The following is a 26,552-nucleotide window of genomic DNA, read 5'->3' as shown; positions in this document are numbered from 1 at the left end:
TTGCTTAAACTCTTCCCGAAACAGTAATGTAAAATAAAATCAAAAGTGAATATTCTGTAATTGTGTGTTGCTGCTAGTTGATAGTTGTAGTCTGCAGTTGGGTGTGTAAGGATAACAGAGAGGTGTGTGTGTGCATGTGTGTGTGTGCTGTGCTTTGGCAGGTGGGCTCCCAGCAGGTCACCAGGGGCCCGAAGCAGTCTCAGGATGACCTCGACCGCATATCGCGGGTCACCTCCGGTGCGCCGATGGAAGTGTGCTCGGGTTCGCTTGGGCGCAAGACGCTTGAGTCGCTCAAGGAGATCGAGCGCAACAGGCAGCGACATCTTGCCCAGCAAGGTCAGTGCACGGTTTAAACTGTCAAATATTGTTTATAGAGCTTCTTAAGAGACTTTTTGGAATAATTGGGTGTGTGTCAAGAAATTATTACTTTTTATTTTTACAGGTACTTAGTGTCAATTTATAACACTACGTATTTTCTTTTAATGAATATCTAAATTCTTCATTCCAAATGTGAGAATGGTTTTCATTCAGAAAGTTTTGACTTGTTATATAATTATAGGTATCATACAGATATCGTATAATTATTGGTATCTTAAAATTTAAATTTTATGTGCTGAATACAAATTGATGCATACAAATTAGCTCGGTGTCATGGAAACTGTAAATTGTAATTTTAGATCAGAAAGGTTTTGCAGCATACACAGCAGAACATTATTCTTGTGGTGATGCTTTAATATAAGTAATGATTACATTCTAATTGTTCCTGTCTTGAACTGCGAAGATAGATGGCTTGCACTTGTTTAGTTTTGCGTGAAATAAGGATAGGGCAGGTTTTCTCTTAATATTTTTATTTTGTCTCCGACTTGTTATTCCATGATCATCTTACCTTATTTTAAAGCTGTTGCACGTGTACCTAGATCTCGTATGACAGGTCGTGGGCCCCATGTGGCCTGCCCCTTTTCTATCAAAATATACATAGAATAAAATTATAAAATGAAACACTTTTTTCGTAACTATACCAAACTAAGTTACCAAAAAAAAATTGTTTTATTTTTGTTGAATTTCTCTATTTTAATGAACGTGGTTTAAATTTTTATTTATCATTTAAATTTTACTGCTTAAAAATATTAGTTTTTTGTGCTATTTGATTAGATTGCATTTCCTGTAATTTCATTTCTTTGTACTATCTGAAGAGTTGATAAAAATAACACAGTCAAGCAGTTTGAACTTGCTTTATAGTTTGTAGGTTTAGGCTTCGCCATTATTTATTTATTTATTTATTTATTTATTATGGCCTTCTATACAACCCAAGCAAATGGGAAGAAGTTGTCAATTTGCAGAACCACATTTCACATACATATATCATTAGAGAACCGCAATAAAATACTACATAAGTATTACATATGAAAACAAATACATATTTAAACAAATTCAAACAGATAGAAGTTGTCAGTTTAAAAGCACAATATATATAACAAACATCATTAAAAAACAACAATGAAACATATATATATATGTTACACATATGATCATAGACAAATAAACAATTTATAAAAACACATTACATATAGCAAACATCACTAAAATACAACAATACAGAAATACATATTTACATGATACAAAAATAAAATAAAATACTATTTATCAAAGAATTCTTCTAATGAGTAGTAAGCTTTTTGTAGTAAAAAGGTTTTAAGTTGAGATGCAAATGTATGGTTATTACTATTTTCCATAATACTTTTTGGGAGTTTGTTAATTAATTTCATGCCCATATAAAATGGATTTAGTGTATATTTTTTGGTTCTATGCTGTACATTATGTATTTTATCAGCGTTTCTTGTTAAATATTTATGTATATCACTATTTTTTACTAATTGTATATTATTGTTATAAAACAATATTGTTATATATATATGTATATATGCTTACCACAGTCATTATTTTATTTGTTTTAAAAATTTGTCTACAGTGACTTCTGTGTTCCTTACCACATATAATTCTCACAATTCTTTTTTGTAAAATAAATATTTTTTTCCAATTTGAGGAATTCCCCCAAAATATAATACCATAGCTAATAACAGATTGTATATTTGAATAATAATAAGATAAGACAGCACTACTGGAGCACAATTTTGTTAATGTATATATACCAAAGCATGTTGAACTTAATTTTTTGCAGATGTTATCAACATGTGCAGTCCAGGAGAGAGTGTTATCTATAGTAAGACCAAATAATTTATTACTTTTTACATAGTAAAAAATATCATCACCTATCCTAATGTTATTTTGTATTAATGAATTGCTTCTCCGCAATGCGAATTGCATAATAACAGTTTTATTAGAGTTTAAGGTAAGATTATTTGTAGAGAACCATCGCAATGTTTCAGTAAGTGTTTGCCTGGTTTTTGTTTCTAATGTATGTCTATTTGGGTCCATAATTAATATTGTGTAACATTTTTTGGCTCAGAAAAACATGCTGTCGTATAATTATTTTCAGTAAATATGATTGACGTTACTTGTTTTCTATTATTAAGATATGATTTAAATAAGTCATGAACCACACCTCTTATACCACAGTTTTCTAGCTTAATCAAAAGTAGATCATGGTTAACACAGTCAAATGCTTTTGAAAGATCGGCAAAGATGCAATTAGTAAAACATTTTTTGTCACAAGATGTTAGAGTATTATTAATAAAACGAAAAATTGCTTGCTCTGTTGATTTTCCTACCATGAAACCAAACTGATGGTTAGTTATTAGTCTTTGGTTATTTAGAAATTTAGTCAAAGAATTTGCTATAACCTTTTCTAGAATTTTTGAAAAGGAGGAAAGAAGAGCAATAGGCCTGTAATTATCCATCTGTTTTTTGTCACCTTTTTTATAGATTGGTACAATTTTTGCAAACTTAAGTCTATCAGGAAATATACCTTGTGATAGACATTCATTAAATATGTATGTTAATGGGGATTTAATCCAATTGGAGCATTTTTTTAAGATTGTGACTGGGATACCATCTAATCCAAAGGAATTTTTATTTTTTAGGCTATTTATAACATTGACAATATCATCTGTAGTAATAGGTTTTATGAATAACGACTTATGATGCATATGCATAGGTTTATGATGGTCAATATCTTGATTATAGTCCTTGTATTTAAGGTTACTAAACCTGCCATGCAGATCAGGATGAACTGTTGTGAAACGAATGTGTAGAGGCACCTGTATTTCGCGAGTACATTTCGTGTCAAGGTATTTCACAAAATATGTACTGTAGCTTTTCTCCCGTGGTTATTGGCTGAGATCGGTGAGAGGTTGACGGGGCCAATGAGAGTGTGGTCACCGTGCTGCCGCACCCTCACAATTCGCCACGACGCTCAGGAAAAGCTGCAGTGTTTTGTGAAATACCTCGACACGAAGTGAAATCGCGAAACGCGGGTGTCCCCACGAATGTGATGCCCCCAGGGAGAGGAGCGCAGGAGAGACGGCACGGCGTGAGTGTGCGTGTGCACGCAGGGAGCCAGGTGATCGAGCAGGAGAGGAAGCGCGTGCAGGAGCTGAAGCAGCGCGTGCAGGACGAGGTGCGAGCCGAGTGGGAGCAGCGGCGCGGCCGCGAGCCCAACTGCGACAGCTTCAACAGCGAGGAGTCCAGCCTCACGTCCGGCGACGTGCCGACCGAGAGGTGCCCGTCACAACCTGCACTCCCTCGTCGGGGCGACCGAACTGTTGCCCGTTGGAAGGGCAGCCCTTCGGGAGTTTTCTGACAGTGGTTCATTTGTACAGAGACTGGAAAGGGCAGCCCATCCAATTCCTGAAAACACGCTCCTTTAAGAGTTTAAAAAAATCCTGAAAACTTGCCCCTTGGATGGGCAGCCCATCAGGATTTTTCTAACAGTATTGTTTTTGAAAGGTTGTCTGAATTGTTGCCCCTTGGATGGGCAGCCCTTCCAGTCGCTGTACAAACAAACCATTGCCAGAAAAATCCTGAAGGCTGCCCATCCAAGGGGCAACAATTCAGCTCCCTCGTCTTGTCTATTATATTAGTGGATTAAACAAGAGTTAGAGGGGGAGAGAGAGAGAAAGGATGGGGAGAAAGAGCTAAAATGTAAAAATAACATTTTGGAATACAAAAATTGAATTATGTATGAGAAATGCAGTCAGAATACACTACGCATGATATAACAACCTACACTGGACAGTGAGTGAATGGTTACTGGGACTGTACGAAAAGACTCAATGAGTCACAATGCTCGGTAAGGCAAGAGTCGAAAGGTGACATGTTTCAAACGTCTTTTGTTGAGTATAAAATAATTTTCAGTTGAATCATTGTGTTATACTTTTTTTTTTTACAAATTCTCGTGTATTTTTGCTGTACCAGATTGACTCTTGTCTCAAATTATCCTACTTAATGAGGCTTTACTGTATTTTTATATGTCTTGTACTTCAACCAGTTGCAGATTGATGCTACATAGTCGTAAAGTGACATCAATTGCAGATTGATGCTACAGTCGTAAAGTGACATATACTGACTATACTAATAATTTTGGCATGCTGTATATGAATTTATTTCAATAATAAACTGAAATTTCAGTAGAATTAATACACTTAAAATAATTAATTTTGACACACTCAGTTTTGGGTTGTTTGTCATTGTATATTAATGCTTCAGGAGTTCTAGTTTTAGTTGTAGTCCACGGTATTCACCCAAAATGTTTGCCAAGTCTGGTTAAACAAATTGTTACATTGCTGTTTTTATTCTTGGTCTACTTTAGTCTTTTACAATGTAATCCAATAATAATTTTTGGCTCAGCTATAAAAAGTAATTTTAAATAATGTTTTAAAATGTATGGCAAAAAATATTTTTATCAGACATGTGGAGTACCTGTAGTCGTAAGCGATGGATCTGTATAACTACAGTAACTCTGTTGAAACACACATAGTTAGTAGCATTTTGGATCTACACTTTGAAAGTCAATGTTTGTTGACTGTTTCTTTTTTCAATGCTTCATTCCTCACTGTCCTCACAGAAGATGACCAACCAAGTAAGTTATCATCACAAAATGCTTCAGCCTTTTGCGCGTACAAATGCATGTTTGGGTTTAAATGTTTTATCTGCTATGAAAACATCACGGAATCGTTATCTACCTTATCAGTGGGGACTTTATGATAAGAGTTGGATTATAAGCCTTGGTGTCTGTTCCAAAAAGCTGGCTGTCCTCTAGTGTGAAGTATGGATGGATGGATGGATGGATGGAGGGAAAGTTTTATTACTGCAGAACATGATTTATAAGGATGGATATTAGTGTTTTCAACAAATTTGTTTGAAGTAAAACTGAAGTAGTTCACATGGAAGGATGCAATAACATTTTAGTGTGTTTCGAAGCTCGTGAAAGGTTTATCACAAGCTATGTGTGTGATGGGAGAAGATACAGCGTGTGTTCAAAACCCATCAGATGTCTTGGTAGAGCAATAAAGTTGAAGTGAAGTGGATGCATGGTACCAAGAATGAATCCTGTGCAGTGTGTGGTATCGTATGTGCGTGCAGTGTGTTGCTACATTCGCGATGTATCTGCGTCCTGCTGGTCATGGGGGTATCGCGAGATCTCGCTCAGGCGCTACACTTTATGCCGGTAACACACCCATATGTTGCTTCTTTGTGTCTGTAGCTTTTGTCCGAGCACTGCATTCAACATTATCATAGTTGTGAATTCCTAATTTGATCAGTTTAAAACTACATCATCTTACTAATACTACTTTATGCTTTTACGTACATGTACTTAGTATTTTATTTTTCAGTATTTTCACAGAGAGATACCTGTAATTAATCATATTTATCATGGATTTCTAACATTTTTATATATTTTAATAAAGAATGATTTAATGAATTTCTAATATTTCTCAAATATAAAGTTATTTGCCAAATGTTTGTTGACAATAATTAGCACTTTGCCAAAGCCATAAATTGCACTATCAGAAATATATTCAAAATTATTTATTCCAAAAACAAATATTTACCATAAAAGAAGTTTGAAATTTGGATCACTTAAAGAGTAATCTAAAATGTTAATTAAGTACACACACCATTCTTGCATTCAAACACTTTTACTTAAATTAATAAAACTATAAAATAATATCGGTGTAAATCATTATTTTTGAGAATGTTTCTTTCAAACACTTAAACACCTAACTTGTGGTCTAAACTACATGTACTTAATAAAAAATATATTAAACTGATTGTTTTAATATTCATTCCAGTATTATGAACATATAATAACATTTTTAAAGATTAAAAAGTTCATTTTTGTTACATTTAGCATTTTTTTTTATCTTAAGAACAGTAGCTTTTGTAATTACATGATGTATTAGTAACGTTAAAAATTTCTGTTGTGTGTTTGGATTTGTTAATGTTCCATTAATATTCAAATTTGAAATCATGGTTAGCAAGTCTAGATTTGTAAGCCCCTTCGGAAACTCCTTAACAGTGTTCACAGATATTCTATTCACGTTCTGTGTGCAGTGAGAGAGTGACACTTACCGGGAGTGGTGTTGTTACAGCACTTCCAGCGACGACGCCTTGGAGAAGCAAGCTGCCGCCCCGGGGAGCTCCGACAGCGCAGACAGGAACGAAGCCGAACTGTCCGCCGGCCAGAAACTTGGACTGGTGAGTGGAAGCATATATTTTTGTTCAGTGGTTGTGTTTGAGTGGAATGGCTCGCTGCAAGTGTACAGTGTTTTCCTTGGGACTTGGACCAAGAAAGTGATCGGTATTCAGTTTCTGCTGTCAGCTATTAAGGTGCCGTGCACCGGGATTGGGATTTACTTAAAAAAAAAATCCAATACCATTTGCTGTATTTTCATCCATTTTTCTCATCACTTTTAAACAAAAACCACGCTGCACATTGCAAAGAAATCTGCATGGCTTTAAAAGAAAAAAGGTACAAAAATGTTCTTGAAGTATATATTCCTGAGTATATACAGTGATTTTTTTACACGACAGGGTATCCAGGTAGGCAATTTAAAGTTGAAAGCATTCTGATGTCTCGTCTGGTCATGTTTAAAGTATTTTTCTACCATCAGATGCTTCATCGCTTGAGTCACAATTATTTTGCTGATTCATTTCACTCCAGGCTAGACTCAACTCACCTATACATAATCAAACCTTATTTAGAGTGCTCATTGGTCGATATCAAGGTCACATCTACATTGACGGGTTACACATGATTGGGCAGCCACTTCTCCTTGTTTAAAACTGTTTCAAGATCTATGTTAGTCCAGTCATCAACATAAAGCAGATGTATGTGCACTTCAAGTCTACTTTGCTACCCAATGAATGGGAGAAATAATTGAGGCGCTATTCATGCCCCTATGCTCGTTAGAACTGTGACATACTAGTCTTTTTGGTGTCGACTTGCCTCTGTGTGGCTTCAAGTGGGGACGTGTACTTTAAGGCATGGTTACAAAGCTAAAATTGTGCTGCCTTACCCTCTGCTACCTTAAAGATTCTGTACGTGAGTTTTCATACCTAATAACAATAGGTGATTGTGAAAACACCTATTTAAACTGCATTTAACATTCTAAAACAAAACAGTTGAGAGGCACAAAAATGGGTGCGTGTACTCATGTACACGTATTAAAAGTTATACTTACTTGGTGTAATAAAAAAATTACTTTAACTTTGGATGCAAGTAACTAATATAAATCAAATAATAAAAGGACTTGAGTGATATTAAATATACAGTTGGTAAAATATAAATTCAATCAAATTAAAAAATTTAAATAAATAGTCCATATTCAGTATTAATATAAACATGTGCATTATATTATTGTTTAATTTAGTCAAATAATTGAAATAAATTTTAATTAATAGTAAATATATATATGCTGAATGTGTATTCTAATTTATTAATTATAATTGTTTACAAAATCTATACCTCTCTTATATACATACACTTGAAAAAGTTTATAAAAACAATTTCTCTCTCTAATATTCACAATAAAAAAATGTTTATATGTATTTATATGGAACAGATCACAATAAAAAAATGTTTATATGTATTTATATGGAACAGATTCACTATCAGGCACTAAAGTACATGATTTAAAAACACAATATTTTTATTTGTATGTAGCAGTTTTTTTCATCCTGTCATTGTTTGTTGCATGCTGCGCCCGCATCGTAAAAATTCACTCTCATCATTTTTTCATAATTTGCCGAAAGAAGTATATGTATTTTCAAAAATGAATGCAAAGCTAATAACACGAGACCAACAGTTTTTTAAATGTTATACGTACTAGTCAGAAAATGTTTTTAAAAAAATATCATAAGCAGTTTTTAAACGGCCTGTGATCTTTTGAAGCTCTGCACAGTGTTTGGTAGCCAAGTCAAATGACAAGCTTTAAGACTAAATCAGCTCATGCAACTAAAACCATTGCTTTTGAGATATGATTTTCATAGATACACTAGGTAAGACAGTTTTATGTTCTTTCAAGTTTACAATTTGAATGAAGTCAAGCTAAGTTCATTTTATTTATAATAGATGATTTTACATAAATTATTATGAAAATTTATTCAGATGTTTTAATTGTTAATTATAGTTACTAGTTACTGAAATTTTATTCTTGAGGAAGTACAATATTAGAAAAATTTAATTCATGGTCGATGTCAGAAACTTGGTATATTTTGCATTTCAGCACAATATTTACTTGGTTCATGGTACAGCACCCTAAAAAATAGTACTTATAGTGCTCGGTGAAAGAGTGTAGGTTACCTTGTAGTCATCCTCTGTTGAACAAGCTACCATGCCCCACTACCTCTTGATATTGTTGCTGCAGGAGGCTAGCAACTCGCTTTTGTAAACTACTGATGATAATTATATTTTTATCAACAACACAATGATTTTATTTTTATGTCATTCCTTCTTAATTTGCAAAATCATATGGTTTTGGCAAACAAAATTTTGTCACCTGTCGCCGCCTGCTTCTCTGCGGAACGAGTTTGTAACTTGCTTGCCTTCCACATCGGAGAAATGACTCGCTGGAGGTGGATCATCCACTCACCCTTACAGAACGAGTGACCCTCTCGCTCACCTGCTCCCACTCCAAAGCGAGCTGGGACTCACCAAACGCTACGTCCCTCTCGCTGCGCTGTTGCTGGTTCCCTTGAACCCAGCTAGTACTAGCAGAACTCACAACTCCGTAACTCGTTCCTTAAGAAGGAAACGATCATGATACCCACTCACTTTCTCCCATTTGCCGAGGTCTCCCCAAGAGTGAGTGGCGTGCTCAGAGTGTTACTGGTTGTGTAAGTCTGTGATTAATACGTACTGCAGATGACTCGACAACCTCGCCACTGCCTTCGGCGCTCTCAGCCATCGTAGAGGCCTTGCCCAATCGCCTACTCGCTATGAAAGTGACCACTTCACTTACACACTGAACGAGTCACAACCCACTTCCGCCAGTGCAATGAATTGTATATTGTATTGCTTACATAATTCCAGCGTCTCCCTTACATGACTTACTATCCCAACTTTATCTTCGCTACGACTTTAACAAGTGATGGATCATATGTATGTCCTTGTCCATGTTGGGCGTGGGCAGAGTAGTGACAGCTGCATTGGGCAGCAGCGGAGTCGGGATTGGTTGGCGACTTCTTTGGCGGTCCTCGCGACGGCGGAACCAGACTGGCTGACTGGGCCTCAAGACAGGGCAGCAACCGTCGTGTAGGTCCAGAACAATCTAAACTGAGCTGGCTGTCCCCATGAACGGAACTTCCATCCACTTGGCGTACAGTTTAACCAGACTGTTCTGGCTAGGTATTTCCCCCCCCCCCCCCCCCCCCTTCAATGCTTCGTGCATCACCTACCCTGCAGGCTTTGTGAATACTTGCTGCTCACTCCGCGTGTACGCGATTTTGGCTCAGCTATTTCAGCTACGTATTTCTACTAAAGTAACATTGTTACAGGTGAGATGAAAATATTTGCAGACATTTCACATCAGAATTTTATCTAAGTAAATCAGAGGCGTGAAATAACCATGGGCCACAAACTACAAAACAATTTGGCACATACATACTATGTGAAATGAAATGAAATGTACAGCTAATAGAATAAGTACTAATGAATTTGTTATGTATTGTACTGAACTCTACTTAGGATCTGTACACCCCTAGGCAGAACCTGTGTTGCAGATACTACCAAAGGGGTTATGGAAATTTTTTGAAAATTAACCAGCAGAAATCAGATTTTTTAAGAAGCCTCATGTTCAACCATTCTGAATGCTGACTCAACTCATATCAACTGTCCACTGAAGAGTTCAGTCGAGTTGTTAGCCCACAGAAAATAATTATGCTTATGCATTTAAATTAAAATAATTTTTTTAATCTATTCAAAATTAAAATTTTCAAACAGTTTCTTTTTTGTGTGAGCCCATAGGCTACAGCCTAGAAATCCTTACCGTAAATGTGGCGCTGGTATTGAATGTGATTATATTGTGTTGTTTAATAAAACATAAGAAAATTTTACTTAGTATGAGTAAAATTTTAATTTCTTTTAATCATTTTTTAATCTATATTATCTATTTTTTGTAATAATTCCACAACTTAATTAGCTAAAGAATTTTTTAGCTTACGGTTGGTTGATAAACTCTAAAACAGTTTGTTTGGATTTCAAGTACTTACTGAGGTTTTTCTTTAAGTGTTTGTTGCTTTTGGAATGCAGTTTAATTTTATGTTCTCAGCTGTGAACCGTTCTAAAAATATAAATATAGAAATAAACTACTCTGCTTACATAATTAGATTTGGCATCGTATCTAGTGTAATATCACATATTTCCTGGGTGGCAGGTGTAGCCTACGCAATCTAAGAATGACGCATGAAGATATAAATATTTGTGGAACTTTTGGCCCGCATGGAAGCTGTGTACACTCTGCTTAATGAATTGTGAATTAGTTTGTAGAAAATTATTTGCATTTTTTTATCATTTTTAATGTTGCTGTTTTGAAAAAATTTTAGATGAGAAACTATGTTTTATTTCACATTCTTGCATGATACTCCTTGAATAACATTTTTGTGTTGAACTTCACTTAATATTTAAAAAGTACTTTCAATTTCGGATAGATTTGATTCCTTAAATTTCTTGTTCTAACAACTTACAAAGGGAAGGTTATCAAGTAATGTGTAAAGTATTTTAACACCTTGCACCATTATTGGATAGAAGGAATTTTTGAGACAGAATCACTTTATTTAGTAGCACCATTTAAATAAGATACTGAGACTGTACAAAATATAGGTACTCTTGACACAAACTAAGAAAACTAACTATATGTCTTTCTTACATGTTTGTGTGCAATGTCCTTTTTTGCATTGTAGCTTCTTACATTTCTTGGACATACATAGAGAAGGTTATTTTTATGGCTATGACTGCATACATTTTGGAACTATTTATCCAATGACTAAAGATTGAAAACAAATAGGGTATTCTGTGACTAAGTACACAAAGTCTTTCAGCTCATGTGCGGAAAGTCATAATTTCACACCAATTGCCAGCATGAATCATATCAATTTAAGAAATCCTAATTGGTAGGTACCCAAGTTGTTACAAGCCGACTATAACATTTCCCAGAGCTTTTCTGGGCATAGCAATGAAAGGTAAGGCCCTAACTCCTCATTTATTAACAATATTTGAATGAAGTGCCTTTAGGTTTAATTATATGGTTGTAATTGACACTCGTGTTTTGTGCAGTTGACTCTAATAGCCTACGTACAAAATTTTTTTATGATAACGTTAAATTCTTCACTTACAAAATCAATTTCTAGTTGTCTCCCAACTTATCTAAAAACCAACAAAACTTTATAACAATCTTATTTGTTGAAAGTGTATATGTTTTCTTCTTTCCATGTAAAAATTATCGTTGAAGTTATGCAGCACATATCAGTTTGAGTATATAATGATTAGTAATCTTACTTTTATTAATGTATTACTAAAATAATTGTTTTTGCTTATTTTCTGAACCCAGTAGACGTCCGGATAACTTGTTGAAGTTTATTTCAAAATCCTTATTTTTCAATTATTAATAATATAATTTTCTAGCTGTCGTACTCATCAATGATGGGTTATATTTTTAACTTGTAGTACATTGTTATAAAGCACTAGGTTATCTAGAATCCAGTGTTTAGTATTTATACTTTGCTTTTCCCATTATGAATAATAACTGATATCCTTGGCATCTTATAGTTTCTTCATTATAATATTATCGCTCCGGTCTTAAGAGTTACTTTTTATGTTACATGCTATTTTTTAATTCCATCATCATACTTATAAATTTTCTTGGAGGCAGTGGCGAAGGGTGAATTTCAAAGTGGGGGAACCAAGTATGTTCACTGTCACCCCCTATTAAGGTGGGTGGTCCGTGAGTCCTCCCCCGGAAAAATTTGATTTTAAGGTGCAAATTGGTGCTATTTAAGCGGTTTGACGTATCTCTTTTGTAGGAAATTTTATGTTCTTTAATTTTGTATCAAAAAAAAATTTTTTTTTTACTAAAACTCATAGTTTGGAAAATACTTAAGCAAAAGCGATGAATTGTACCTTTAAACAGCCCTCCCACCTCCCATTCACCACCAATGGGTCTATTAGTATGTTTTTCATCTATTTTTCTTTTGTTGTCTCGACTAATAAGGCGGCTTCCGCAGCAAAACAATTTTAAGTGTCGATGAAATCCAGGCCTAAGAGTTTCTCTACAAAATGTTAAGTCAAAATTTCCTATATTATAAGAAAATTAAAAAGCTGGTATGACTAAAACTTGAGCAATCCGTCGTTACACGAAGCAAGATTTTTTAATCAGTGAAACAGTGAAAGATACGCTCGGAAACATATCACCAGCATATATCAAAATTCACGAAATTATGATTTTGGTAGTAAATGCAATACATGTTAAAGTCACACAGAATTTAATAATCTTAACTCTCACTTTCAAGCATGAGCATGTGTGGTCGTTTTGTTAGGCTATTTCGCTTAAGTAATAAATACATACAAGTCAGTCTTAAAAAATCTCAATATATATATACTGCCAAAATGTTAACAAATCTGTGCATACATAACATTTTTTAATCTAAAATATTGAAGAAAGCTCTGTAATTTAGGAAATTTCCTACTCACCATCCTGTCAGCTTATTGAAATTATTGGTGGAGTGGAGAGATTTGGGCAGCGCTTAACATTTGTGGTCTTGAGAACTGATGCAGGTGAATGAGGTGGGGTGGAGTAGCACTGGAATGCAAGAGCGAGGAATACAGGAGATCTTGAGTAAACTTGCTGACCAGCAACATTGTCCGGTAATATCCACATCCGGGGAATTGCTGAGGTGGGCTGCTACTTATTTATTTGTAAACCAAGTCTAGTCGTCGTGTCTTGCGAACAAAATTGTCAATTACATCACTGTAGAAAGTTTTAATTTGTTTCAGGGAAAGCAATAATTTATGTTCAATTGAAATGAGTCCTAGATTTGACAGTATTTCTTGTTTCTGGACGTTTCTGATGTAGGTCTTAATTCGTTTCAGTGAGGAAAACGAGCGCTCGACAGATGCACTTGTTGCTGGAATTGTAGCTACTAACGAACACAATTTATACAGCTCAGGAAAACCGTCAACACTTAAACCCGACTGTCTCAATACCTGCAGTATCTCATAAATTGGTTTTGATTTAAACTCTGCTAAACTGAATTTTGCAATTAATTCACTCCTTAAACGAGGTAAATCGAAGTAGTTGCCATAAGAAGATTTTAAAGAGGCGAATGCTTCCTCGGGAAATATTTTTGCATTTTCCTCGTTTTTATTTGGATCCATTAGAACCAGGACTTCAAATTTTCGAGTGAGCTGAATCGTGTAACAAGCTGTACTAGAATATGATCAATAATTTCAAAATACAGTTTTCTGTAGCTAGCTTCTGGATCATTTTCCTCAGATGTACGCCGTTTCTTAGAGGGAGGGTCATCTTTGAAGGCGGACCAAATTGTTGAACTGAATCTGTTTCTTTTCTCAGAAATTAATTTTTCTGTTTCTTTCAGTTTTTGAAGGCAATAGCTAATGTCGAAAGTTTTTGCTTGAATAATCTGAAACAATGCATCTATGATGGAAAATAAATCAGAAAACACATGTAACATAAAATTAAAATTGAATTATTTTAATGCAGCTAGGAAGCCACACGCAGCAATGTAGGTTTCGGTTATGTTTTCGAAAAGGCTTATCAGATCTGATTTGTTTTCAAAAATCGTATGAACTAAGCGTGAATTATAATTCCACCTTGTAGGACATACTTTGGGAAATCGTTTGCTCACAAATTTGTCTAATGCCTGTTTTCGTTTGGTAGAATGAGAGAAGAATGAGGCAAACCCACTTAATGTTTTGAAAAATATCTTACAATCAGTAATGTTGTTGAGTGATTGCGAAAGCACAAGATTGAGTCTATGCGCACAACAATGTATGAATATAGCATTATCATATTTTTATCTCACTAATTTTTGTAGCCCATTCAGATGACCAGCCATAACAGCAGCTCCATCGTATGTTTGAGATACCAATATTTCGCCACATTTATACTCATCTACTAACTTAAAAACGTGCTCAGTGCTTTTGCTGATCTGTTAGAACTAACGTTTGTAAAACCGAGAAATCTCTCTTCGATGTTACCCTCGTTCGTTACATACCGCAGTACAGATGCAAGCTGCGACAAGTTGGCAACATCAGACGTTTCGTCAAGGATTAGTGCTACAAAAGGAGTCTGACTAACTTGTGTTTTAATTTCCGTAACAATCGCTTCGGCAATACTTTCTATTATATCATTTTGTATGTTACTAGACAAACCTGTGAAAACCTTAGAAGTTTCCAAATGTGAGGCTAATACTGAATCGTAACTGCTTAACAATTACACTAATTCTATGCAATTACCGCGGTTTGAGGAACATTCTTTTTCATCGTGACCTCTGAACGCAAGCTCTTGTCGCCCGAGAAACATAGTGACATCAATCAAACGTTTCAAAACTTCTCTGTTTCGGTCCACAACCTCATTGTGTTTTTTGACATCAGCGCGGAGTTGTTCTTTTAGAGCCAGATCAACACGACTGAATCCAAACATCTTTAGCTTATAGACGGCTGATAAATGTGTCTGCGAGAGTTCATGTCTGTGAGCTGCTTTATGAAAATTGTTCATGTCACTAAAACCGTTCTTATTCCCAACTCCTTTCTCATTAGTAAACATTAAACAAGGCCAACAGTACAGTTTTAAAGTTTGTTTACAAGCAGTAAGCCAGCATTTGTGCGAACTGTAAAAATTAGATTTGAAGTGTCTTTTGCACTGCACACCGCTTGATTTAGCATTTATTACCATACACGACATATCTGGCGTGGGTCTACCTTGCAAAATTAAAACTCGTTTTTGTTCAAAACTTTTAGCACAAAAAGATGAAACAAGTAAATTTTCTACCACGCAGTCACAAGCGCGCGTTTCCTGCCGCTCCCTCCCCTCCTGCGACAGCTTCGTTCCTTCGCACTCCCCTTAAAATCCCCTCCATGGCCAGGGCCCGCAGAATAGACTGTTGGTTCCCTTGACCAAGCCTACCGCAATGCTGTAGCTATGTGGCCACTTTTGAATTTGACGAAACTCTTCACCAAAAACTTGGGACGTAATGAAGTATTATAAAGTACGTATTTTTACCGCAGTAAATCTGAAGTAATTTACAACAATTGAAATATGAGCTTGGTCCAGGAGGGCGCCAGGCTAGCCGTGACGTGTGACCCCAGGGGCCGGTGTGGCTCACTTGGCTCGGTGGCTGCACCTGTTGGTGAAGGCCCTGCTAACTACAGCGCTCCCTTCTCCGCGTGGGTGGTTGATCCCCGAGTAGGTTGGGCGGCGAACCACTGAACGGAAAAAACGTTTCGGCGGGCGTGGTTACGTTCGCACGTGCCGAGGGACAGGCACTATGCCTGAGTCGGTATTGCTACAAACTACACTGGAGACACTGTTAACACATGTATGCACTCCACGTTACTCGTCTGCGCCCTCTGGCGGCCGATTGCGATCCGAATCAGTCGGCCCTGTACATCATGGCGCGAACAGATTCAGCGGAATTCGTGCAGGCACTAAATTTTAATTTAGCCACGAGAAACCAAACTTAATGCCAACTAATAATGTTGGCGCGCTGCGTGGTTTCTGGAGATTCTCGTGTGCAGAGCCAAGAAAATCTTTTGATGAACGTTGCTGTTTGCCTGAAGGTTTTAATCCTTTTTTTTTATTAATTCCCTTTGACGATTCAAATCTCTATACATAGAAGCTCGCTAAATACATTTAAATGGTTTGAGAGATAAAAAAATAACTTTTTAAAAAATATATTCTTAGTTCTTTTAACTCGTGCAAATTATTACTATTATTAATAGTGATTTGTTATAATAATAATGATAATAATCAATTATTATGTTTAATGTATCAGTAAATACACTTCACATACTTAAAGTATCATGTACTTTTGGCAACAGAAAATATTTATTTATTTATTCATAACTTACATAATAGATTACTTAAATCCATAAAAGTTTCATGAAAAATTCTAATCAGATGTATATGTGAGTGGCAAGGTTTTTTCCTATATTTTATCGTCTTTCTGTCATGAAAGTATTTAATTACACAATTGGAACCAGTTTGGACGTTTTAATGTCTTCTAATGTTTTCTGTTTAGAAGATTTTTTTTTAAGTCACCCAAAAAACTTTATTATAATGCATAAACTGCTGATAAAACTTCAATGGAAATATGTATTCTGCTTCAGATAAATGTGTAGAAAATAGGTTTTCGTGTTGCCTTTCCAGCAGAGTCCAAAAAAAAAAAAAAAAATGAAACCAATTCAGAAGTTGGCGAGACAATCTGGGATCTGCACAGCGGACGGTCAAGATGACGTGTGTCGGAGCTACTGCGACTTGCAGTGAACGTCGACGCACGCGATACACATCTCGCGGCCCGTCACGCTGCCAACAAGGGCAGCTCTGTTCCGTCCGCTGCAGACAAGTGTGCTTTTCCGCGACCTTCGCCAAGTCATGGCTCAGTACCAGTACTTTTCCCCATGCTACTGCGTATAAGTATTTTGTCGTGTATGCTACATTATCAATTTGTATTTTCTTCGTGTCATGGACTGCAGGAAGAGACAATGACCCTCTGGCATTCAGCATGTCTGTATAAATAGTTATATATATATATATATATATATATATATATATATATATATATATACACACATATATATGTATATATACGTATATATATATAGTTGTATTTTTTTGGCTTCACCGCCATTTGTAATCTTTTTCATGAATAAAAGAATTATTGAAAACAAAACAAACCAGCTCTCGTATCCGCACACCGGCGGCCCAGGGAGCCGTAGCTAGCCAAGAGTTCAAGTTCGGGCGGGGCTTGAAGCACTGCAAAGGTCAGAACTTTACCAGTGTCATAATGTTTACTTTTTAGCGCATTTATAATTGATCCCAGTATTCTTGAATAAAGACTTTTATATAGAAAATTATTATTTTTTTTGTGAAATATTTTAGGTAATGCTGAAATAGTGTTAGCCACAATGAAAATATTAGTTCCGTTTATTTAATATATATATATATTAAGCCATCTTGCACGTGTTGTCCGTTTTCGTTGATGCATTGTTGAAGTCGTTCACGAAAATAATTAGTCTCCGCTCTTCCCAGCAGGTCTCTTGTTAATTCGAGTGATTTCTTGACGGATCGCTTCCTTCAATTCATCTAACGTACGAGGTTTGGCCTCGTAAACACGTGACTTGAGGTATCCCTATAGAAAAAAAATCTCATATGGACAAGTCATTGGGCCAAAGAGGACACACAAGTCACCAAATCTCGAAATGAGAGTTTGGAAACAGGCGACGAAGAAAGCCATAGATCTTCTGGCGGTGGGTGCCGTGATCCATCTTGAAACCACAAACCTTGAAGATCCAATTTTTTTTGTAAATCAGGTATTAAAAAGATGTTCACTATCTTAATGTAACAGTAACGTTAACCTCTTTTTTTTTTTTTTTTTTTTAAATAGGGACAAATGACGCCTAATTTTCCCAACGCGTACCAACTGTTACCTTTGGGCTAAGAATCTGTTTTTCATATAAGTCTCGCGGAATGTCGTCAGCCCCATTCCGACAATTTTGCCTGTTGACGGACCCATTAAGGTGGCTTCATCATTCATTATCAACATGTTTTAATTCTGCTCATAAAGTTCAAGCATGTGTTAAGCAAAATTCCAGCGTTGGGGGTAATCTCTTACATTCAAATCCTGCACAACTGCTATTTTATATGGGTGAAAACGTATTTAAACTTGCAAAATCCGTCTCACAGTACGACTGCTGATTTGAAGTTCAGCTGAATGACTACGGGCAGAGCGGTATCGCTTGTCCAACCTTTCCAACGTTCTCTGGAGTGCGCACAGTACGTTGACGGCCGGGTGGAATTTTTCCCCCCCATTATTGAGCGTCCTGTTCAAAAATTATTAGTCCGACGTAAAATTGAGTCTCGGGCGAGAACCGAGTCATTTCAATTTATATTCAATCTCCGGCGGAATTCACGCGGTACCACAGTCACCGACTCTCCACTCCTAACAACAATTATATGTAAATAATTGGTTCCTATAACGACCACGGCTCCATGATAACTGAAAAAGAAATGCTTCGAGTCAAGAAATAGATGGTTACTAACCACGCGCCCCTCCATTTTCTAATGGCTGAGTACTACCCAATCAAAAAACACGTGGTGTCTATACCTCATCCTGTATTAGGTACACTTTTTATTCAATTTAAATAACTTTCTACAAATGAATCACATTTTCATAAGTCCACTATTTACGCTCCCCACTGGAGCTCGGCTCGACAGTGGCTCTCTCCCTACTGCTTGTCTCTTACCGCGTACTTCGGCCTCAACACACTGCCTCGCACTACTTGCTCGTCCGCCGCGTCGCGACACCATCCGCGATGCCCCGATAGTCGCACTCGTCGCCCGCTATCGCTCGCCAAGTGATCACTCACTCACTCACTCACCCTCTTCACTTCCGAGGATCCGCCGGTGTCGCCACCAGTCTCTCTCACTCTCTTGCTGCAGGTCGGCCTCCATCTTGTATACTCGCCTCCCCTCGTAGTCCTCCGAAGAGCCTCATCCTCAAAGTCACCCGACTTAGCACTCGAAGCTACGAGAACAATGGCGTCCTAGTTACGCCACCTCACTCGACGTTGCTCTTAGAATGGTCGAGCATAATGTTCCAGACAGTGAGGTGTGATTGTGAGGAGTCCTTGGGTGAAGAGAGGGAGGGGGAACGGTGGTTATCTGTGTCCGGAAGAAGGCGGGGCCTCCCCATGACCCCCGTCCCCAGAAGCCTCGCGACACTGGCCTGCTATGTCTCGAGCAGCCTCGTAACAATATTATAGCTTTTCATCCATCCTCCTGCTCTATTGGACCTGCACTTACAATCGTGACAGCTCTTTTTTTGTTATGTGGGATCTTAACTCTCATTATTTTTGTTCGGTACTTTAGCCTTCTTGGCCTGCCTTCTCACTGTGCCACAGCCTGGGATCATGCCAGGTTATTTATTTCATCTGTTGTGCAATGTGGAGTATTTCACCTATACGTGTTATGCATATTGGTTGAGGTGAAAATAAGCCATTGGGTGGGGGGAATACTCTTTGCAATATATTAGTTTTAGAACATTTGACAATTGTAAAAATACTCAATTATTATAACATTACTAGCTGCCCGACCCGGCTTCGCACGGCTATACTAATGGAAAAAGAATTATGCCACATCTCCCATTTACAGTAATGGTAAATAATAAAAAATTCCGTGAAAATTTATTACAATGCTGTATAATGTACCGATGGTTTCCCGACTCGTGCACGCAACATAAAACTGATGTACCCGTACTTCGCTACGGCAGTCTACAGGCAGATCACTCTTGCGCCGCTCATAATACATGCCCCTCGTTGTGGGTACGCCACTGCCGCGCGATGCCTGTTGCCATGGAGACGCAGAAGGCATGAACAATGCAAAATACTGTTCTCATGCAGACAAAGTACCCACTGTTGCCTGGTTTTAACCACCTATGCTATGGGATCTAATTTTCGGAAAATGTCATCCTGCGTAACATAAGGAACATTACTGTGAAGTTTCAAGTCTGTAAAATATATATACTTGAAAAAAAAGGGCAATTTTTGATATTTAAAGTACTTGCAAAATTTCAACGGTGATGAGGACTGCACTAACAATGAAATAGCCGTTGCCATAGAGACGAATGAAGCATCAACAAAGCAACAGCCGTTGCCATGGTGATTTCCTACCAAAAACTGGAAATTAAAAAAAAAATTTAGGGGTGGACTACCCCTAACATTTAGGGGGATGAAAAATAGATGTTGGCCGATTCTCATAGATACCGGATAAGCACAAAAAATTTCATCAAAATCGGTCAAGCCGTTTCGGAGGAGTATGGCAACGAAAACTGTGACACGAGAATTTTATATATAAGATAGGATAAAATAATTCTCAGGTATAAAAAAACTGTTATATGAGACAATTTTCTCTCTCTAAAAAGGGATTACGTCTACTTAAATTACTTTTATTTTAGTTAAGTTTCACATCAAAATACCATTTGTATGAATAATTTAACTATGGTAATCGAAACTGATATTTCAAGGCACTTGTTGAACCTTATTTTATGTACATTATAGATGTTTTGCACGAGCATTGGTTTCCATACGTACATCTGAAACTGTGGGAGTTCGGGAAAGTTTAACTAGTTCGCTCTTTCTACACAAAAGAAAAACCTTTGGCTAGAGAACGATTCGAGGTCACATTTTGATTGCTGTTCAACTCTTTGTCATGTCTGCTAGTCGTAAATTGTTGAATAGAACAGTGCGATATCCCCTTTTCTATATTACGGTACATGAAAGCCAGATAATTATTTATGTGATATAATGCTGATTAAAAATTCAGAAATTTGATTGAGAAGTATATATGTATAAATATCAGTAACACTAATATTAGCATCGTACATATCGGTATACTTTATTTTGGAATTCTAAATATTTTCATTGCAAACTCAGCTTCTCAAATATTAACAGCTTAAAATCTTGACATTACACATATTAATTTAGCTATAAATAGCATTGAAAAATATGCGTACAACAAAACATTGTGATAATATGGATATCGGAAATATTTTGAAATCTATAGATTATTTTAAAAAAAGCTATACACACGTATGATTTCAAACTGCATTAGTAAATTATTGGTATCACAATTAAATGTTAAGACTGCAAATATTTAAGATGTTGTGATATGCAGTATTTCGTAAATATCTGGAATTTTCAACAAATATATGGACATATATACCGTTCTTAACTTAAAAAAAAGATATAATAATAAAGTAAATTGCCATAAATTCATTTGGCAGAAATGAAGTATTAAAAGTGACTAATTTCAGGTAACATTTAAAAATAAAATTTAATTTTTTAAAACCAAATGTAAACAACCTGTTCGGTTGGCTAATAACCAAGTGAAGAGCCCATACATTGAACCCGTCCGGCTTCATTAAGGATAAGTAAAGTACGCGAGGTCGTAAGTTCACAATCGCATACTTGAATTCGGACACAGCCTTAAATGTTATATCAAATATAACAAAAACAAAAAGTTTTTTTTTTTAAATGGAGACGTTTCAACTCAAAGTACGCGTGAAGTACACAGGTTCGTTTACTTCCACACAAGGAAGTAAAGTAAGTACTGGAAAATTCGCGAGTTCACTGACCGCCAGGGTAGACTCCATAGCCCTCTGCATATTCGGGCAGATACCACTTGTTTATTGGCTACTGACATGACAAACGTCTCTACCGGTTAGTGTCTGAATCTACAGTTCTTTTATTGGCCACAGTATTTCGTATATACTGTGAGCCAATAGTAGACCCAGCACAATGGTATAAGTATTTAAATTATAGCCTAGCAGAATATGGATCCGTGGATTTTTTTTTGGTTTTTACGTATAAGTATATACTTGAGGCGAATTAGGATAGGGCCTATATTTTAAAACATGGTATCGTGATCGATACCGCCTGTTCTACAACGGCACGGAAACGAAGACGGATCTCCCGGAACATTCCACTGTCGCGTCTGCTGCTTGCACAGTTCACGGAAACGTAACAAATAGCAACCAATAATATCGCATGTCAAGGTTACGAAACATTAATTTAATTTTAAAAATATGTATATATTTGGGCAGAATTTGCATACATAATAAAATTAAACCACACACAAATAATATAACACATATTATTGAATTTCAAAGTTTTGACGTATTTAGAACGCAAACAAACATGGCTACCACCGCAGCCAAATACTCGGCTTCTGTTCTCACGGAGCGACGTAAACGGAAGAGCACAGCGTTCCCGAGGTAATCCGTGCGGGTCCGTCGCACTGTTCCGTGAGATCTGTCTCCGCGCCGTTGTAGAGCGCTGACGTGTAAACCGGGCGGTGTAGCAGGAGCCGGCACCGCGGCGCTGACGGCCTGGCCCGGCTCGTGTAAACTCGTGGCATCCGCCCAGCCCAGCGTCCGCGCCGCGGGGCGCACGGGCCGTCAAAACAACCCCGGCGCGGCGGTAAACCGGGAAGCGCTCCAGGCGCCCCGCGGCGCGGGCCACGTGCGACTCCACGCTCCCGAACCGGCTTCAGAAACCACGCACAGGCGCAGTTTCTCATGTGTAGAGACCTGCAAAATTCGCGGATTCATTCGGTGATAGGATAGACTCTACTACACTCTACACACTCGGACAAATGCCACCTGTTCATTGGCTGCTGACTTGTGAGTCGTCTCGACCGAGTGTCTGTGATTCGACACTTCTTTGAGCGAGGGTCTCTAATTGGCCCTCATTACTCCAGATTAACAGTGAACCAATTGCAGAAGCAGCGATAAGGTATAATTATTTGAATTGTAGCATATCACGAAATGAATCCGCGAATTTTGGAGGTCGCTACTCATGTGTAATATCTTACCTCTCGGTGCACGGCATTTGGTACAAGTCATCTCGTGAATGAAACTGGTGTCGCACAGGTGCTGCCACCTGTGGCCGATGGTACGAACCAACGTTCACAAAGCCAAAGGGAAACTTTACAGTATTAACTTTTTAATTAATTTTAACCAGATGAGCAGTATTTTAATGAAATTACTTGTCGAAAATATCATGTCTAAAACCGTGGGTTTAGTATATTTTTTTTCCAAGTCTTTTTCGCTTTTATTGGAGCCGTTTCATAAATTGTTGAAAATTGTTATCTGCTAATCAAATGATTCAATTATCGTAGCTGCTCCGGCAGACGGCATGACGTGTGATTCGCGTCAAGAAATGCAATTGAAAATTCAATTCGCGTATATTTATCACTTTCGGTATTATTTTCGAAGAATTCTACGTTACATTTCGTGTCCAAGTTTAGTATTATAATTGTATTTGCAACATGAGAATGCATGAATCTGCGTGTTTCTGAGATTCGATGTGACACATCTCTGGCGAGTAGTGACAGACTTCTCACATTTATTTCTTACCTTCCCACGGTGTGAAATATGAGCAATCTAGAGGGACTAAATTCAAAACTCAAGCCTGTGATTTTTTTTTGCTTTAATTTTCTCTTTTAATAATTTATTATTGAACAAAATGATTTCTGACAATTACAGCAATGGAATTTATAGTGTTTACAGATTACCATACAGGTTTACTCTACTCATTTTATTTGCAAAACAGTATGTTTAATGGTTTTTTTTTCCGGACTGACTTGACCTTTTAGTGAAAATAATATAGCTGATGAGTTTATACAAATAACAGAGAAATAAATGTATAGATATTACTTGCAATAATTTTACAGTTTCTTATAAAATTTTATTTATTACTATAGAAGCACATATATACAGCCTTTGAAGTTAACGGAGTTTTTACTTAACACTGAAGTATGCAAATATCAAGCTATAGTTATTTGAATACGTTTTAAGTGATACTGATCCTTGATTATAGAGTAGGTGTGTTTTTCAAAGCATTCCAAACTTTTCCATCAACCATAGTCATTACCTTTGTGTGACGGACAACTATTTCTTTGCCAAAAATAGTTACTCTGATTGGTGACTGATCGTTTATTTGTTTCTTGGTGTTCTCTTAGATTCATTTGGGATTAGCGAATTAGTTTATTTTTTTAAAGCAGATTTAAAGCAGGTATTGGATTCTGCTGAAAAATTCGTCTAGAATCTTAATTTTTGTAGAGCTGCAGAGGAACAAACGATATAATGAAAATTTATTCGTCGTAGGGAACCTCACCTGTTTTTTTTTTCTCAAGCCTCTGTTTATACATACGTTGGTCTGAACTTCCATCACAACCCCACTTGCATATTAACGAAATGTCATTATGTCAGACATCTGGCTAACGACTTCATCTTGCAATAGTAAAATGTGTTCAATGGAGTGGTTAAGAAGGGCTTGTAGATTGATTTTTGTACTTAGATCATTGACCAAAATAGCTTTTTTATGCGGGTAACACATTGCCTACGCGGGCACACACACGGTGCGCAGAGCTTCAGGAAAAACAAAGCGATTTGAAAACTACTGAAGATATCCGAGTGGGGTCTGCTTACGCAAAGCATTTAAGAGTTCGCTGAGGGCCGAAATGTACTTTTGATTTCGGATTAAGTTTTTAAACTGTATTTTTAGAAGAGTTAAAATAGCTAAAACGCGTGTTTTCAGAGTAATTTTTAGGCGCAAAACAACCAATACAGATTCTTGAAAACACTTAAGGGTCTTGCATTACACCTTTATCTTCATTTCTCCGCTATATAATGTTACGGTCACCGCTCAAATTTCACAGTTATCCTGTGACGACGAGAAGACTGCGCGCCGGTTCAGAGCCTTGCGCTTAGAGGCTATATCGCGCTAGAAATACCAGCGAGCGTCGCGCTTATCATTCCGCCTCACTAACACATATACACCCCTGACGAGGCGGGCCCCTTAACATGTAATATGGTTGATATATACGACAGTTTCTCTGTTTGACTTGAGGCTTGAGTAGATTGTATTGGTAAGTTGTTAGTTGTGCGTCGAGAGAAAAAAAAAGCCAATGCCTCCTCATTAGTAGCCAGTACAATATATTTTTTTTTTTTGCAGACATTCTCGCCTTCTTTATATAGTGCTGTAGATAATTCTTTGACAATACCTTCTACATCACTTTTTCCAGCAGCTCGTAAACTTACTTCAGTGGCAAACAAAATCTCTTCAGGAGTTTGGGACTGCAGAAGTTTTGAACTTTTCTCCTTTTACAGTTCCTGCTACAATATTTTAAATGCTTCTTAGGGCGTCTAGCACCAGTTTGAGGTGGTGTGCTTTGTCCATGTGCATTACAGTGTCGTTTAGCTCCAGATGAAGCCATTGCCAAACACTTTAATTTCCTAGCTTGAATCACCCCCCCCCCCTCCCCCCCCCCCTCCCCCCCCCCCTCCCGAAGCCGCTGTGAGTTTCTCTGCACAAATCTGTCATAATGCCTGTCACTTTGCGCCAGCATTTATTCAGTTTAATTAAAAACAACCTTACTGTATTTTTTTTTTAAAGATTGTCTTAATATTTTCTGACACTTCTTCCAAAGCAATGTACGTACAAAATTCTTCGTGCGTTTAATGTATTCTCACTGCGCGACCAAATGTTAAAGAGCTCTTCACGTGATATACACAGCACCTCTGGAAAAAAAAAATTAAAAACCATATATCGCGAAATCTGAAAGCGAAATCATTTAATATAAACGTTGAGCTCTTTGCTGCAGAAATTTCGTGAGGGAATATTGCGGACATTTTTTTATAGCACTACTTGAAATTTATGTACTTTATTGTTATTATTCGTCAATTACTAAATCATCATTGTATGGATTTAAAAAAATCACAATGAAACATGTGTTATTCCTAAAAATTAACGTATGAACGTCTTCCGTGCTCACAACGTAAGGCAATATCACTCGCACGAGCTGCAACAGGTCTGGAAAGAGCGGACTGCGCACCAACACTGCTCCTCGGCCCTTTCGGAAGGAACGTTGCATTTTTTATAACGCCACAGAGAAAAAGGTTTGTTTGAATCAAACAAATATTTGTTTATATATGACGAAACAAATATTTACTTGGTGGAACAAAATATTTTGTTAGTTTAACCAAACTCGGTAAGTAACAAAAATAATTTGTTACACCTAACCAAATATACATCTGAGTCGACAAAATCATTTTGTTGGGTCAACAGAATCTTTCCTACTGCAAAATATTTGTTTGAATTAACAAAATATATTTATTTCGCCATTTATAAACAAATATTTTGTTGAGGCAAACAAACCTTTCTCTCAGTGGCGGTCAACCGAGCGAAATTGCAGTCGTTCGCTTCGAGCCTCTGCGACGATCGGAACGCACGACGTTCGCGCGACCTTCCCGAAGCGCATGGCACGAGGCACAGTTGTCATTGGCCGGCGCCCATC

General features: G+C 37.0%; 1 protein-coding gene across 1 annotated transcript in view; it reads left to right on the top strand.

The window, feature by feature from the left end:
* LOC134534767 (pleckstrin homology-like domain family B member 1) overlaps window positions 1-26,552 on the top strand; it is a 237,166-nt gene that overhangs the window by 139,943 nt on the left and 70,671 nt on the right. The window contains exons 15-17 of the mRNA XM_063373308.1: window positions 162-336; window positions 3,513-3,678; window positions 6,552-6,657. Of these exons, the coding sequence (XP_063229378.1) occupies window positions 162-336; window positions 3,513-3,678; window positions 6,552-6,657 (447 nt within the window). The remainder of the gene's footprint in view (window positions 1-161; window positions 337-3,512; window positions 3,679-6,551; window positions 6,658-26,552) is intronic.

Source organism: Bacillus rossius, chromosome 8, assembly GCF_032445375.1.
Source record: "Bacillus rossius redtenbacheri isolate Brsri chromosome 8, Brsri_v3, whole genome shotgun sequence".
Classification (NCBI taxonomy): Eukaryota; Metazoa; Arthropoda; class Insecta; order Phasmatodea; family Bacillidae; genus Bacillus; species Bacillus rossius.
Note: the sequence above shows the minus strand (reverse complement) of the source record. Positions and strands in the feature narration are given on the sequence as shown.